Here is an 18,324-nt window from a genome sequence, read left to right as displayed (position 1 = left end):
TTATAAGAAATCCATGTTGCAAAACAGGAGAAATCACATTTTAATTCAGATATTGGTTTAAAAGTCTGAAATTTGCTAAGTTCACATTAAAATGTGAGTTAAACTACTGACTCTGACATATTGTATCAGAACTATAGCTATCAGCACAATTAAAAACATCGGAAGAAAGACTAATATATTATGAAACCTTTTGTTTTAATATTTGTTGAAGAAAAATGGAAAGAGTGTCCTCTTGTGGGTAGGAATATGAATAAAATGAAACAAAGGGTAATAATTTTAAGTGAGGGACTATTATAAACATACATCAGTTGTACTTTTAAAATTAAGCAAGTTTGTATCTGACATCTGACTAAATAATAATGCAAATAGAACCCATAACTGGAACTGTACATTACTATATTAAAGGTAGTAGATAATCCATTTAGTTCCTGCTTGAAATATTGTTCCTGTTCTCTGCTTCTTGATATGTTTTTCCCATTTTTTTTTTTACCACCAAGAGATATCTCAGCCAGTAGTAATTCACAGAATTTGATGAAAGCCTTGACATTTTCTTCCACTTATTCTCCTCCAGTGTTTCTTCAATAATTTCTTTCATATTTTTAGCTCTTTTTCCCACCAAAGAATAGGCACATTTATTGAGGGAGAAAATAATAGCTGTTGCCATTTGATTAAGTTGTACTAGGAACTTCCAGTATACAACTTCACATCTACTGACTCTAGAGTTTATTTATTCAAAAGACTCTTTCCAATAGATTTTAATAAAAATTAATAAGTAAAAATGTGAAGATACTTTCAGTAAGTATTACTTTACTGACACATTTCTAAATCTTATTTAGTGCAGTTTAAGTTAAGTTATTGCTCTCTTCTTATGATTGGATAAGGACTTCAGAGTCCTTCAGACAGAAGTTTCTCTGCCCTGTTAGGTAGCAGCACATACCTATCCTTGAGTGACCTGAAAAAGCTAAGCAGAATCATATCTAGTTAGCACTTGGGTGTGGGATCACCAGGAAGTAGCAGGGCTGTAGACTACAGTGGAAAGTCAGAACATCCCAGAAGGCAGTCACAAACCCAGTTCTATATTCTTTTCCAAGAAAATTGATGACTACTGTATGTGTATGTTATCAGGAGTTAAACTTGACTCAAAGGTGACTCAAACAAACTTTGGTTGCTGAACAGATTATGATGATGGTAAGTAATAAGTATAAGAGAGAGCTAAAATTTGCCTCTTCTCCAGGACCATGATCCTAATCAGATAAATCTATATCCTCTGGCCTTTGTAATTAACCTTACAAATTAATGGTTGGAAGAAATTGACTTGGGAGTTACCACATTCACTACATACAAAATAATGTAACATTTATAGCCAAGCCATGATATGTATCATCAGCCGTGCAGACTAAATCTGCCTGGAGTTTGATTCCTTCAATCTGAACCGGCTCAAGGTTGACTCAGCTTTCCATCCTTCCAAGGGTTGTAAAATGAGAACCCAGATTGTTGGGGCCAATATGCTGACTTTGTAAATTGCTTAGAGAGAGCTGTAAAGCACTGTGAAGCGGTATATAAGTCTAAGTGCTATTGCTATGCATCCATGAAGTTTCCCCACCCCACCCCGTTTACACATACATAAAAAAAATTCAGCTGTATTGTATAACTATTTTTCTTTGAGCAACAAATTATTATTTGCAGCTGAAGATTCAAACACAGCTCCTGAATTAAATGGAGTTTTCACACACAGAGGCTGTACTTCTAATCCCATGTTTAAGTGACAAACGGAAAAGGCTAAGCCTTGATGACCTGCTTTGAAGCTTCTCCAGGCATATAGCTGGCCTCTTCTTTCCAATTCATTCCTGCCCCTTCAGTTCATTTATTCCATATAATTAATTGCCTCATCTATTTTCCAACCCCCATAATTGTGAGCAGACAATTTCAAGTTTCCCACCAGCAGCTCTCTCTCCCTAGCTCCCTCAGTTACCTTTTTCAGATTCTTCTCACTTAGTGCAGTCAGTTCCTTGGTAGGAAAAAAAGATTTACACAACTTTAAATTAGCAACTGCTGACTGACTAGTAGCATCTTTTTCCTGCCCTGCAAGGTCTTTTATGCTCTGTCCCAGTATTCAGTTCTAATCTATGGAAGAATTAGGATCTGAAGGTTGCAATTTGAGGGAAGGATTTGTTTTTCCCCATCCTGCTCTCAAACCCATTATTAAAATGTGCGCCAAGGCAACTGACTTTCTATACTAATGCTGTTACAAAATTTTAAAATTGAGATGTTCTATGTTTTATCAGTGCCACTGTTTAAATAAATATTTGTGTTAGATTAATTATATTGTGTTAGTCCTTTTGTAGCTGTTATTCCTTTGGCAAAACACAACGTAAATATTTGATTTTTTTAAAAATGCTGATTATTCTCATATAGATTCATTTTTAAGAATTTCTTCAACAAGATCACAGTTGGCACACTGAATGAAAATGGGAAAAAAAAGGCCTAGGCTATATAGTGTTTCCCTACCATGACGGAGGAGGAGGAGATGGTGGTGGTCAGGATAATTAAAGGTGATATACAGTAATATTCATCTTTCATTAACTTTGCTATATTTCAAGAAAAGCAGTGTGCTTCGTCTCCTTGAAGCCCCAATGCATCTCAGACCATCAGATTGGGAAAGCCAGCACGGATTTGGTGATGCCAAGCAACTAGTACCAATCAAAAAGGATAATCACGCCTTGTTCTTCTTCCTGGCCGGTCTCAGGGGCTTAGAATTAGAGCTCTATCACAATCAACCACTTCCTGCAGCTCCCCAATAGAAGGGGTGAAGGAACTTCTCCGGTGGACTTTGTTGAATGACCAACCTGCAGCTGCTCTTCAAAGTGTTCTGCTGGGGAAAGGCGCCCGTTGAGCAGAAAAGGGAAGGAACTTCGTCACCTTGCCCTCAGGGCATTGAGATAAGAGAGGCGCCTCGGAAACCGGAACAGCCCTTAAAACCCAAACTCTTGAGACGAGAGCGAAGCCCAGCGACGGAAGAGAAGCAGCAACTGCCAACACGGGGTCGACGCTCTGGGTGCCAATTGCGCCAACGCTGTAGGAAGACCTCCTATCCAGCGACTCCAGCTAAGCCAGCTTTGATCGACGCCTGCCTGTTGCTGGGTGCGCCATGGCTGAGGGGACAGGCTGCGAGGCGCCCAAGGCATGCTTGGCCAAGATAGTGATGGTGGGTGACTCCTTCGTGGGGAAAACCTCTGTCCTGCGGCGATACACCGACCTTTGCCCCACTGCCCGGGGGCCGCCGCCTTCCTATCTCACCACCGTCGGTGAGTAATAAACGCGCCCCGACGTCGCCCGTTTTTCCCTGTGGCTGGTGCGCCCAAGACGCTGGGCGAAATTACACCGTGCGAGCTTAGCCCCCTATTTCCTTTTGAGTATGCGAACCTGGGTTTAATTTAGCCAGCGAAAGCGAAGGGCGTACCCGCCGTGTCCCGCCCGCTTTATTTCCTGGTAATTATAAACTAAAAGCCGGTAGTCGCTGAGATTTCATTCAGCGAGATACGGTTATATTCTGTCAATGTCTCCAAAGTGTGAGATTTAACCATTTGCACTTGAAACCTTTGCACCTCACACACATTACGGTAAACCGTACTAAGATTTATGTATCTAACTTGATATTCTGTCAGTCTGGGTTTGAGTTAATGTAGGAGGAACCCAGACACTGACTTGTAAATCATGGTTTATGACTTAGTTCTGGATGTTAAGGAAACCATGACTTCGCTTGTGGGGCATTTTCCACTAGTGACTTAAAACATCTTCCAGCATTACCCAGTCTCCAAGCAAATATAAAGAGTATTCCCATTGCTGTTATATTGTCGCAGCAATATAACAGAACCCCTCCTGCATCATTAGTAGGAAGATACCCCTTTCACCACTATGCATAGGTAATAAACAAAAACAAAATCTTTCCTCTGTTGCCTTGGATATAACTTTGTTCTTGTAACTTTATCTGAAAGTGAATTGCAATCATGTGCATATCATATTTGGGAAGAGAGAACCAAGGTCTGAATAAGGATACCTCCTCCTAACTAGTAATCTGTGACTCTGTGTATAAAACTCTAAACTAAAATGAGATATTTTGGACTTAAAGGTATACAAATTCAGCCAAATATGCAAACCATAATGAAATACATCCTGTGAACATAGCTCACAGATTTTAGTTTTTTAGTTTTTTCAGATAAAAACTAAAAGCCTAGGGTCAGCCGCTTTTGTTGTGTATAACATATGGACTATGCTTTCAGGATATGTTAAGCTATAAATTTCTGTTAACAAGCATAGACTACCATTATACATGAACCTAGCCTTTTAAGTAAAGTCTCCGGTTTATCATATCATCCGTAGTGAAATGCATGTCACCTTTGAGTTCCAAACTCAAGACTTTGTCCCCAAGCTTTATCCTAGGTTTCAAATTCCATTTCAGATCTGCTCAAAAGTAGGGATGCCACATACAAGTGGGGACGGGTAATATGGGTGTAGAGGGGGTTTAGTGGTATGATATTCTATTAACTGAATTTTACAACTTAACATTTCATGTGAATAAAGTCATAGTTATGTTTGAACTAAGCATAAGTCTATATTGTGAGGCAAGCACATTTTCTTCTTCCTGTTTCCTATGTTGAAACTGAAACTCTAAATTGTTTAAGCAGGGCAAAGGCATGATCAGTCTATTTTCTATATGTGTTATGTATCCCCGTGTTGGTGAGTTGTTCTAAACTGGGAAATTACTTGGTATTTTAAGGGTTTCATCAGCAAAAACTCCATGGTCCTGTCTTTAAAGACAATACACTCAACATTCTGATAGTGATAGCTGAAGAAGGAAAGGTAGTGGATAAACACTGGTAAGTGCAATTATCCTTGCTTACAGATAGGGTTATAATTGACATGGGAAATCTATTGCCTATCTTAATAGCATGAGAGATTTAATTGTATCTATTGACTATAATCCAACCCTGAATAGGTTATGTTTGTTAAATTGATTATGCAAGTCCAATTCTGTGCTTCATTGTGACCATGAAGTTTAAAAATTCTTTATGCATGTTTATGTGAACATACATGGAATCTCTTTGATTTGTTTAATGGCATGGACATATACTATAAATAAAACAATTCATTCACATATAAATTATACTATTTCTCTAAGCATTCTTCAGTCCCATTGATTTCCATTTGGTTGTCAAACTGAATAAAAGTTTCAGAATATTTATGAGAGATAGATGAATTAAGATTAGGTTCTGTCAATCAAATTTAAATATGCTAATGAAGATCTGCTCTTTATAGTCAACCCCATCTGGAAGTTTACTGTTAAAGCAGCTATCACCAGAACATTGATTCTAGAAAGGAAAGTTTCGGGGGGGGGGGGGGAATAGGCCCACCCTCTGTAAAAAAAAACAAAAAAACCAGGAACTCACTGGCAGTTGGTTTTGTGAAAGAGGAAGAGATTTATTGAAAACCAGGCTGTACATTTGTAGAGATATTAGTGTAGTTATCCTGGCAGAAAACAGATTAATAGAAAAAATAAACTGATTTAGCTTAAGTGGCTTCTCTTGAATTTCAGAAAATGCATATTAAAAGCCACCAGGTAAAAAGATTATATGTGGGCAAATTAAGCACAGGCTATAGTTTTAGGTGCCACTCCACCCACACTGAAGGCTTTACAATACAGCTGCTGTATTAGTACAGAACAAATGTTTAGAGTATTCTCCTTTCCCAAATAACTCAATACAATGTTTTTTAAAATTATTTATAGAATGTGGTTGTACACACATATATTTTATTTTCATATACACATAATAATTTAGCAATTCATATTTTTGGGAAAATATTTTATTGATATTTTTAAGAGAATAACAAATATGTCAATATTGTAGTTGGAAGGTGGAAGAATATCAGTTTTGGATTCTAAGATTGTGGGATGCCTCTGCCACAGGAGAGGGCTGGTTTTGTTTTCAGACAGAAGACTGTAGTAGTTAATTAATGTGCTGGAGCCACACTTTAAGCTAGGACAAAAGTATTTTCAGTTTATTTATTTTAGATGTAATTAAAATAATATTACCACAAATATTATTTCAATTTCTCTGTACCTATACTGTACCAAAGCACTGTTATTATTATTGCCCTGATTCAATTTTTCAGCAGAGGTAGAGCAAAACATATTTTCAGATCAGAACTTTTTGAATGCAAAATCCTTTTGTATGTCTCTATTTTGAATAAGATAAAGTATGTATCAAAGTGGAGGGAAATACATCAAAGAAGAAAGAAGGTTTTGTGCATGGATAAAAATTCAACAAAAGATTCACAGTAGGAGAATTTTTTTAAAAAAAATCCAAATTAAATTAATGTTTCCTTATTTTCTTTTCCATAATGCCTAGTCTTGAATTATCAGATCTGAAAGTTCTTCAAACCAATTCTCAATTAGAATTTAAAAATTCATCTTTGGAGTTGGAAAGCAAGGTTCTCAACGCAAAATAGTATGTACAAAAATAAAGTTATCAAATATTCTAGCTTTAAGGAAAAACTAATTGTGCCAATGACATTTTTCCAAAAGAAGGATCATATGACAGTTCACAAACTTTTGCAATGGCATGATAATTTGCAATCTGTATGCATGATAACATCGAACAATAATACTTCAGCAAGTTCACATTCAATTTGGGTTGAATAAATTCCTGTTATTAATTAAAAAGCCAATTTGCTTGATTGCAGAAAAATCTCATGCATAATATTTAGACTGTAGGGTTGCATATGTGGGGAAGGAAAAATCTTTGATTTTTGGTGTGCGGGCGAGCATTATCGTGAATCAACACCGCACCAGAAGTCAGCATGCCCCGATGCTTGTTATGGATGGCTCGTCTGAGTTTTCGTAGCATTTCACAGTAAGCTTCTGGATTGACGGTTGAACCATGCTCCATGAACTTCACTAGCAGTACTCCTTTGGCATCTTCATATTTGGCGGGATTTTCTATGGCACCACTTCCGGTGTGGTGTTGGTTCACGATAATGCTCGCCTGCACACCGCTAGATGCACCCAAGAACCTTTGAAGCAGTTCTGTTGAGATGTTTTTGATCACCCCCCATAGCCCAGATTTGGCGCCAAGCGACTACTACTAAGGAATTTCAAACCTTGTAAGACATTATGACAAGTGCCTCAATTTGAATGGTGATTATGTCGAAAAGTAATGTAATGTTGGAGTTTTCTAATGTGCATAATAAAAGTTCTGTTTCTGCGAGTGTCTGTCATTGATAACCAAATGGAGGTTTATTTCCGAATTGCCCTCGTAGAATGCCCATCAATATAAAATAATCCACATTATATGCAGAATATAGCTTTTTTCCCAGAATAACCTCTGGAGTAGCAACTGAGCTAAAAGTTAATCAGCTCAACTTTCAAAGCTCTCTGGAAGTATCTTAGCATTATGGAAACGTGGGCGCATCATCTGTCTCAGATCAATGCAGGACATGTGTAAAAGGGAACATAGTTGTCATGTGTCTGATTAACGAAACACTTAAAAGGACTTTCAGGCATATTTTTTCCTATTGTCAAAGCAAGAATATACAGTATTTGCAGCGTTGACAATAGTTTAATTAGATGTAATGGGCATCATTCTGATGGAAAAGTGATTTGGAACCTGTGAATCAAAGGATCTCAGCAAGATAGAGAAGTAGCAGTATCTAAACTGAATATTCTCATAACACATGAGAATCTGCCTTCAAGTTTTAATTGTCCTTCTTTTGGCATATAGGAACAGCAAACTACTCAGTCATGGAAAGTCATTACTGCAATTGAAATGGAAAATACAACTTCACTTCTTTCCAACCATGTTTTTGCCTTGGGCAAATATTTCTGCCACAGCTAAACTCTTCAAAATATTCTGATAGTTTATCTTGATGTAGTTCGCTGAGGGCAATAAATGCTCTCTTGTATTTGATTTCAAAATCCAGCCAAGGTATAGAGGATTAATCACTCCTGGGCCATTCTGAGTGGAAGAGCATATTCTCTTCTTGCAGCACCTGCAGCACCCACTAAGCTGTGTGGGAGGAATTGTCCTATAACACAGCAAGAGGAGTCTGATTTTGAAATGTTGAATTATTATGTTGAGCACGACCCTGACCATTCCCCCCAAAAAAATCTTGCCTCAACAACCCACTGATTCAACTTATCTGTTTGCCTCTATTGCTCCATTTCTTTTGATTGCATAGCTTTTTCAAGATTCTTTTGATGCATGACCAAAACAATTACCTGTGAAATAGATATAGATATACAAAATATAATGAGTTACTTTTAGATTTGAAATAAAGGGACATAAACAAGCAGAATTTTCATTTAATATGACTGAAATGTTTATACTTGAGCAATCATTTCAGTGTTAAAATAGATAAGATTCATAACATACTATAAATAAACCATGTGGCGGTATCATCTAAAGCTAATTCTTGAAGGTTTTAGATACAGCAGCTTTGTGCATGCTTTGGACTGATTTAGGCTGTTCAGCTAGACTTGATGTTTAAAAGGCCTATTACAGTATGTGACTAGCTTTAAAATCCTCTTTTACAAATTGTTTTCTAGCTAGGGCATATCTAAAACAGTGTACATAGGTGAAAATCTGCAGACTGGTTGCTTACATTGGCTACATAGCAATGCACAACCAAGTTGTAGAATGTACTGTACATAGTGGAACAGTTGCTGGTGTGATTGTTGTGCTCACATCAGCATGGTATCAGGATCCATGTCAAAGCTGGATTGTGATTTTAAAAGTATAATTTATTATTGTGACTTTTGTCTAATTTCTGTCCTTCAAAAGAGTGAAAAAAATTACTGAGACTGCAGCTCAAGCTGTGATTCTTTTACTAGGAAATATGGTTTATGTCTATTATCTCTCATTCTGTTTTTCCCTCCTTGCAAATAACTTTATAGGTAATAAAGTGTAATACCTTGCTCTTTGCTCCCTATCTGAAAAATTGACAGTGGCTACCAGTCTCAGGACTCTCCTGCACAGCAGCCTTAATTACTGACCCCATGGTAAAATTGGTTGGAAATAATCCAGCTTAAAAAGTAGTTGTCATTCTTCAGCTTTGACAATGATGTACTAAAGGTACTTGTGCATTATACCCAACTGGTGTTATTTCCCTGCTTCTTTAGCCATCTTTCCTATCCATGCTAAGAGAACAAGTGCCATATTGAAGGCATGTGGTTTCCATTGTCAGAGCTTTTATATGAACCCTCCTCCACTCCCTAGTACTTGACACTTTCTGGTTTGGTGCATCCATCTGTGGAACACACTGCTTTACTATTCTTACTATGGTTAGGTTAGATTTAAACTCTTATCAGTTTCTCCCTTTTTTAAAAATAAGGGAAAGTTCTCCATTTTAGTGGCCCACAAGTGAAGCTGTTTTGGGAGTAGAAGCAGGGGAGAGTCACAAGAGTCAATGACTCTATTGCTGCCCCCTAACTGTTGCAACAATGGTTAAGCATCAATGAACTGGTGTTTCAGAGTACAACTTATTAGAGATACAGAAGGAATCCACATAAAGCCCAAGGGAGAAGCATAGTGTGATTCAGAAGTTGGAATGGTCTGTTTCTTAGATGGATGTCCTGTAATTGGTTATTGATGGCAGTAACCACTGACCAGAGAAAAGAGGATATGCTGGCAAATCTATCCAGTGATCAGTAGGAACTTAAAATGCAGCAGAGAAACTGCATGAGGAGGTTCAGCCAAGACTGAAAATATTCGAAATGGAGTGAGAAGACATGTTTGCAGGCTGCCTCCACACCGGGATAAGAGTGATTTGAGGGTGATATCATCATTAAAACTCTCTCAATGTGACTGGTGAAGCATTGCTCACCCACGGTCAGTAGATTATACAGAAGAGCTATTAGGAATGGGAAGTGGCAATGGGTGCGACAGCCATACAATTGCAATTAATACTTGAATTGATCTTGCCAAAGGGTGGGGTGCGATTCAGATGCCATCTATAATACATAATAGCAATAACACTTAGACTTATATACCGCTCCATAGTGCTTTACAGCCCTTTCTAAGCCGTTTACAGAGTCAGCATATTGCCCCCAACAATCTCGGTCCTCATTTTACCAACCTCGGAAGAATGGAAGGCTGAGTCAACCTTGAGTCAGTGAGAATCGAACTCCTGGAGTGAGTACTGAGTTAGCCTGCAGTACTGCATTCTAAGTAGCTAAGTATCCAGTTGTATAGATGGGCTAATGTAGAGTTTTTATTTCTCTACATATTTGAAATGTTTAAAGATAAGAGGGGTTATTTGTGCCTAGCTAGTGTTTTAAGTTTTCCAACTATAAATTACAAATTAAAAATATAGTTGTGGAGTCTTATAATACCGCACAACTTTGTAGCAAGAGTGTCAATTTTTTAAAAAGTAACTATGAAAATGTCAGATCAGATTTCAAAAAAAGAGGACTTTTTATGTCAAAGTCCTCTCTCATCTCCCCTTAGAATTTCCTCTCTGAAAGAAATGAGAGTTCCCTCACTTAGCTTAGAGACAAAGGAATACAGTGAGTAAGATAATATGATAAAAATGTCATTCCTTGGTGCTTAAATGCCTGTTTCTCATAGTTTGGGGCACTTCAACTCCTGCTCACAATTCCAGTGTTATAATTGCATGTTGCTAATTTGCTAGCAATATTGGAGGTTGCAGCTGTGGGTAGTGCGTTTAGTTGTTCAAGATTTGCTTTCCTTAAAAAAACAAAAAAGCATTCACAGTAAATTTTCATTGAAAGCACTTTATTCAGCACTTAAACTCTCAGGGATGGTTGCCCTTCTTCCTCTTCAATTATGCAGTTTTTGTGAATTATAAGCAGCTATAGTTTTCTAATTAAACTTATACGGATCATAAGGCAGACTCATCACATTGAGAATAGCAGACTATAAAGAATAACTGTTTTTTGTTTAAACAATGGCACCTCATTGAACACCAGGGAAAAAGTTTATGGCAAGAAAGATTTGCATGTCCAAGTGAACAAGGAGATGCTTCGCCAGATAAATTTTTGAAATATTCTGTGACATATTTTCTTGCAATGAATATTGTATTAGCACAATAGGAAGTATATTCAAGAAAGTACTGAGTTTTTAGAACTCTTTAGAGGTAAAACTTATTTTCTGCAGAGGAATTATGGGCCAACAGGATCCTTTCTTTCATCTTTGTTGTCAAAGTAGAGGCACACATACACACACACACACACATCACACGACCTCCCATCTAAATACTGGCCAAATATGGCCCTTCCTCAATACGCTGGTTGCATCATGTATCTTCACCCGTTTTCGTGAACATTTTTTCAATTGCTTTGTGGCAATACTGAAATGCATTCTTACATTGTTTTTTCCTCCTAGAATTTTCAGATAATTACATACTTATTTATAATGTCTCAAATGTCAGCCCTCCAAGGCAAGCCAGATAGGAAACATGACAAGACAAACTAATTTTATTTTGTTGCAAGGCTAGATTGATAGAATATTGCAAGTGAAAGCATAAACTTCCTGCCACCATTTTAAACCACTTGATGCATTAGGGCAGGTTCTTCCTGTGTTTCTTTCTCTGACTATTAAGCCACTGGCGGCTCTTGCCTCTCTTTGTCTAATTGTTTCCAAGGCAGCGTCTCTTCCCCTCTTCCCCCAAGGTCTTTCCTACATTCCATTACATCTTTTCATCTACTCAGAGATGAACATACACTTAAACAACATATGTTATTGAGAAATGTATAACTGTTTGGACTTCTGAGGGCAGCAATGGCAGATTGGTGAAAATAGGATCCAGTCAATGGATCGGCTCCTCAAAATTCCTCTTCGGATCAAGAGGACAACAAGGGTCGCCCACAAGTTTGCTCTGAACAGAATTTCCCTGCGAAGAGATTGTAAAATAGCGATTTCAAGTTCCACTTCCTCTCTTAATTACTTTGAGAAGCTGCTTATTATTGACTTCTTGAAGCTAAGAATCTTCCAAACAGCCAGTTCTATTACAAAAATCCCATCTTTTTTAAAAGGCCTGGTAGCATGCAAGTTAGTCATGACCGACTTAGCTTAGAAAGTGACTAGCAAAAATGTGGAGATGCATTAGAACAGCCCTCTTAAATTCTCTGCAGTTTCATCTCCTGTTTAGTAGCTCCCCAAGATTCTGGAAAGGAATATTTTGCTTAGGAACTGAGGATACAGTGTGCCATTTATTATTCTTTTTCAAGGTCTCAATCCTAACTGATAATTTAGTGTTTTTCAACCTTGGCAATCAGGAGTTGAAGTCCATCTGTCTTCAGGTTGCTAAGGTTGAGAAACATTGTGATAATTCATCCATACTGGAAGGAATAAGATGTTGAAGTCTTCTTCTTTACTCTCTCATTTAGCGTTTCAGGTGTTGAAGGAATCTAGGTGTGCCTCTTAGAATTAGGTTTGGATTGTTGTGTACCATATTTATAATAACTTTAAAAAGGCAGGATGAAAATTAGGAAAAATACAGTATGATAGATATAATTTTTTACAGCCATGCAATTGGATTGCTGAGTACTATTGGTAATACAACTGGTACTCTTATTTCTTTCTCTTTTTCCCTATTTTAACCTTGTCCATTTGTGAAATTTGTTTAAAATTTTATATAAAGCTATGAATAACTCATGCATGCAATGCTTATTGACTTTTGTTTTTCACTAACATTCATTGGCCCTGTAGGTCAATAAATGTAAAGTTGATTTAAGAAGTCAATATGCCTTATTTTAATTTAGATTAAATTTTTGTCTGATTCAGCATTTTAGCTGTCTTATATAAATAAAAATCTCATGTCAATTTATTATTAAAATGTATGTCAATATAAAATGTTTTCTGTAGGACTGGAAATCCCCTGTTGACTTAATATTTTTTAAGCATTTCCAACCAATGACCTTCCTGTTTTTATTGTGCCCTTTTACAGTATATGCTGCCTCAGCTATTGATCAAAAGGAATTCAAACATTAATTTGTACAACTGGCTCCCTACAATAAGGGCACACTTTATTTTTATTTTTTATAGATCTTACAGTGCAGAAATATCAATGTATTAGACTTGGATAATCATTTTAATTTTTTGTGTTATCTTTCTGGAACTGAAGTTTTAATAAAATGATCACTTGTTGAACTTAAACTAAACCAGACTTCTAAATATACATTAAATGCAAAAAGATAATTTAATTCAGTTAAAGAGTGTGCTGCAGAATGTTTCTGAGAATGAGATGATTTCTCAATGGGAAAATATAGCTCGGGAGTTTCCATTTATGTGAAAATTGCTCTTTTACTGTGTACTCCCCTAGATAAGATTATATTTTTTCTCTGTCTTTTGATTTTTTTTTATTAATAGTTACATTAATAGGTTTGTTTTTCTTCTTAGGCATTGATTTTAAAGTGAAAACAATTTCATGTGATAACACAACTATGAAACTTCAAATATGGTAAGTTTTATAAGAAATATAATTAGTTTTGGTCTTCTAAGAGTTGATCATAAATAGCCGCCTTTAGCAGAGAAAAAACATAATGAATATATTGTTGTTTTCAAATGCATGCTAACCAGTGGATTAAGGTTGCTAATGTTCCAGTTAGATATCAAATGTCCTTGTGAACACCTCCACTGTTGTCTTCCAGATCCTCCAGAACATCTGAATTCCTGAATTTGTGAACATTAAAAAAAAAAATTTCATGCAGAACTTTGGCACATCACAAAACACCAGTCTTTGGCATTATCTTACATCTAAAAATATTGTGGGCTTCATATGTAAAGAATTTAGAGCACGGGTATCAAATTTGATTGCATCACATGAAGTATTGTGACGTATCATGATTTTTTTTGCCTTTGCGGAGCCGGGGTAGGCGTGGCCTGCGCATGACATATTTGGCCCACGGGCCACCAGTTTTATACCCCTGATCTAGAGGATACCCTTGATCAGCACAGGGAAGATCTGCAAATATATGTGGGTTAAGGCCAAACCAAGAAAAAGATTTATGAAAACAACTCAGTCTTCATAGGGGTGTATGTAATTAATAACAAGATTTTTTTTCATCAAAATCCGGATTGTTACAGGTAAAGAATCAGACCAGATAGGATATCCTACCTGTAAAGGGGTATTGTTGGTAAATGTAAAGTGAGTACAGAAGCAACTTATATACTTCTAAGAACTACATATGTAGTCCTATAAATATAAATGTTCGGATTACAGTAGCTCCTGGTGACTGCCTGGATGAGGCCCTGTAGTTTTCTTGGCAAGATTTTGGGAGTGATTTGCCACTGTCTCCTTCCTAGGCTGAGAGTAACTGGCCCAAGGTCACCCAGGTGGCTTCATGCCTCAGAGTGGGATTGGATCTCATGGCCTCCCAGATTATAGTCTGGTGCCTTAACCACAGCATATATTGCCCTGATTACATGTGGCTCTTTGTCCACATTTCTGCAGTGAAAACTAGTGCTAAATTATCTATTATAATGTATTTTAGGGATACAGCTGGCCAGGAAAGATTTCATACGTTTACTACTAATTTTTTTCGAGGAGCACATGGATTTGTTCTTGTTTATGATATCACAGATGCAAAAAGCTTTCAAGGAATTTCACACTGGATGAAAGATATATATGAGGTAAGCTTCTGCTCTTCTGGACACAAAATACATTATATAATAATAATTAGTAGATTCGGGGAAGCTAATGAGACCACAAGGTTCCTTTATGTATTATTCAAACACTTTTGGAGCAACACCTTCTTGAAGTCACCTGTCTCTTTTTATAACTCTTTCCACCTGTGCACTAATTCAACTAGCTACTCAATTATTAGTAGCTGAACTCAATTACTTGTTTGTTCTCTCCATTCTCAACCCACCTTGATTTGTGCAGGCAGAAAGGCCACACATTGGCACACATATGCTCACTATTATATTGTATCTCCCATAAAATGAGATCGATACCTAGTTGTGTAGATTTTTTAATACTATTTATGAAGCATCAATGTAGCTCTATACTCACTTCAGTTCCAAGAAGAGAAAACCATGGATATAGAAATGTACAAAATTAACTATAGGAAAATGAAAGATAAGGTTGCTGATATAAACCATGGCAGTTTCTCCAAGTGTAGCTCTTCATTTATCTCCAAAGAAGATCTCCCTGTCCCTCTTTTTTGACACTCATTATTTGTTGCTACCATCTATCATTTTCAGGACTAGACCAAATTCTATATTTTCTAAACCAAAGTAGTCTGTTAATGAACTTAGATATACACAGAGAGCTCTTCAAAAACTTTGTAATACTGAGACCTCCCTTCTCCAAGAATAAACTTAATGCTCAGCCTAAATAGGAGACCAGCTAATACTACTGTTATTGAGATTGGCTATAATAACAGAATTTTGCAAGTTTGATTCTCCTGACTCCCTCCCTCTTCTCCAGTGAATCAGGGTGGCATGTTTCTGAGCTGCTTTTGAATATTTTCTCCTTTCTCTGGGCTTAAAAAGCACTTCAGCCTATTTTGCCTAATTAATGTTTCTTACACATTATCACCAAGGCCATTTTCCTTACTCTCCATTAGCCCAAGGAATATACAGGTAGTCCTTCCTTACTGACCAGTTGTTCAGCAACCATTCAGTGATGTGATTTTGTTGAATGAAGAGTACTTATGACCGGTCCTTGAAATTCCAGCCATTGCAGCTCTCCCATGGTCACATGTTCATTATTTGCGGGGTTGGCAACTGGCTTGCATTTACAACAGTTGCAATGTTCCATGTTCAGGTGATTTCCATTTAAAATCTTTTCTGCCAGCTTCCCACAAGCAAAGTCAATGGGAATGCTGGCAGGGAAAGTCACAAGTCACTCTGGTAAGCCCCCCAACCCCAGCTTTCCTGCATACCATGCTGCACCCTCCTTCCCTCACCCTCCCTGTACTCCCATGTGCTCACACCATACTATGTGCTACTTCCCTCAGCCTTCCTGCACTTACGCAAACCTGTGCCCTCCTTTCCTCAGCTTTCCTGTGCTTGTGCTGCATCAAAGCACCTTCTCCCCCAACTTGTATGTGGCCTGCACTTGGGTCTCCCAGGGCCACTTAACAATCTGTGTGTCTTTTATAATGGCAGCCAAGTTTATGATGGCAACTGTTGTTGCTGTTGCTAAGCAATGTGGTCATGTGACATTACAGTTTACAACTACATCACTTAGCAATTACAATCCCAGTCCCAATTGCCATCATAATACGAGGACTACCTATACTACTTTTAGTAATTAAGCCTATCCAATATAGCAATGATAGAACTTTACAACTTTATAAAATAAAAAACATAGCTAACAAGCAGTAAAATATCAAAATTTATTTTAATAAAAAGAATGAGTTTTTATTTTTGCCTAATTAGTGAAATTGGGGTTTCATTCTCATTTATCAATTACCCAAAAATAAAAAGGGTGTTTCCTTGCCTTAAATTAGATTCTCTTAAGCTACTGTAGCTTGCAAAGAATTAGCAGGTATAAAGTTCTTTTTGATGTCTCCCCCAGCATAGCTATACTGAGATAACGGCCACCATTCCCTCTGCACATTTATTAGTGTTTCAATAATATGTCTACTTTGACCACCAAGTGCCATTATTTGTAGTCATTGCCATTCCAGGCACCATTAGAAAATACATAAAATTATTTATGCAATTTTCTTTATCCTGTGTGTTTGAAATAAACTTAACAGAAAATTTCTTAGGATTCATTCATCAACTGAATGAGACTAGCAAGTGTAGTGTCAAATGTCTCAAAACATTTGATCCCTATGATTTCATCAGTGGTTATTATAGATACCTATGACCCCAAAAAAGAACTGTGTCAGCTGGATGCAGAATTAGTGAAATTAGCTCTTAAATATCTCTGCTGTACACAGGGGAACTCCTAAAGGTTATCTTGGTAGATAAGACCATAGACCAGAAAGTATGATTTGTCAGACATGAGGAGCTAGGGGCAGTTGCCATAAATCAAGCTAGATAATTTTCTTTGAAAACCCAACAGTATCTATATGCCAGATCCTGGAATATATCATCTGATGGTTGGACTATTGTAATGCGCTCTACATAGGGCTATTCTTGAAGAGCATTCAGAAGTTACAGCTGGTTCAGAGTGTAGCAGCGGGCAGTTCTTAGAGTCCCAAGAACGGCCTGTGTAACAAAGCTCTGCGAGCTGCATTAGCTGCTAGTTTGCTTCTGGGTGCAATTCAAGGTGTTGGTAATCATCTTTAAAGCTCTTCATAGCATGGGTATTTGAGGAACTGTCTTATCCCATTGGGATTGGGCAACCTAATGTGTCCAAAATGAAACAAAAGATAAAATGAGTTAAATGTTTCAAATATTTTGGGTGGTATTTCACTGTTCAGGAAGTATATTAGGCAAAAGCAACCAAAATCATTCATGACGAGTCTCAACAGTAGTTTTACTGCTAATAAACTATGTAACAAAAATATTGTCAGACTGTCTGCTTTCTCTTCAGAACAGCAACATAAGGCTTCAAAGAATCAGGGAGCAGTCCAGTCTGTGCCACTTACTGAAGTGTAATGACTCTAAACTTGGGTCTCTTTAGGGCCCTCCCTCAAGTCCATCACAAAGTGTGAATCCACAAATGGCACATGCAGCACAGGAAATCAAAAGGAGCACAAAAGCTATTTTGAATTTTTTCTCTGTATGGGGGAGGGAATTGGTATTTGCCAGCATTAAATTGTTGTAAACAAAATCAGTGTTCCAACTTCCATATGGTGCTCATTTATCTCCTATTTCAATTATGGAATCCTTAGAGATAAAATTCCTTTGCAGAATTTTATGGCTATCCAGATATATCTGGATATCTCCAAAAAGCCCACAATTAAGTATGATAGTAATAAACTTCATATGCTGTTGCTACTTCGGTATTGTATTCACTGAAATGTTCCTGTAACAGTTAAAGTTCCCTTTAGCCAATACTGCTAATGCCTTGATAGCTAATTTTCCATGCTATTGTTTATGATATTATTTAATAAAGCTACTAAAACCAGCAATTCTTATTTTGTAGTGTTGAAATCATGTATTAATCATTATGAAATAGAAGCACTTCCCCCAACCGGGGTGGCAGTTGGAACCCCCAGACTTATGGTCTTGGGGGACTTCAACCTTCCATCAGCGGGCGAGACGTCGGCGGTAGCTCAGGAGTTCTTGGCTTCCATGACGGCCTTGGACTTGACCCAGTTAATTCAGACCCCCACCCACACGGGTGGACACACACTGGATCTAGTTTTTGTCTCTGGCCAGTGGCAGAGTGATCTGACAGTAG

The 18,324-nt window shown here is 37.4% G+C and overlaps 1 protein-coding gene across 1 annotated transcript in view; it reads left to right on the top strand.

The window, feature by feature from the left end:
* The first annotated feature begins 3,121 nt into the window (after positions 1–3,121).
* LOC107294217 (ras-related protein Rab-10) overlaps positions 3,122–18,324 on the top strand; it is a 34,877-nt gene continuing 19,674 nt past the window's right edge. Inside the window, exons 1-3 of the mRNA XM_029285573.1 lie at positions 3,122–3,305; positions 13,416–13,476; positions 14,510–14,648. Coding sequence (XP_029141406.1) covers positions 3,149–3,305; positions 13,416–13,476; positions 14,510–14,648 — 357 coding nt within the window. The 5' untranslated portion in view covers positions 3,122–3,148. The remainder of the gene's footprint in view (positions 3,306–13,415; positions 13,477–14,509; positions 14,649–18,324) is intronic.

Source organism: Protobothrops mucrosquamatus, unplaced genomic scaffold (assembly GCF_001527695.2).
Source record: "Protobothrops mucrosquamatus isolate PMUCROS unplaced genomic scaffold, P.Mucros_1.0 scaffold1867, whole genome shotgun sequence".
NCBI classification, from domain to species: Eukaryota; Metazoa; Chordata; class Lepidosauria; order Squamata; family Viperidae; genus Protobothrops; species Protobothrops mucrosquamatus.
Note: the sequence above shows the minus strand (reverse complement) of the source record. Positions and strands in the feature narration are given on the sequence as shown.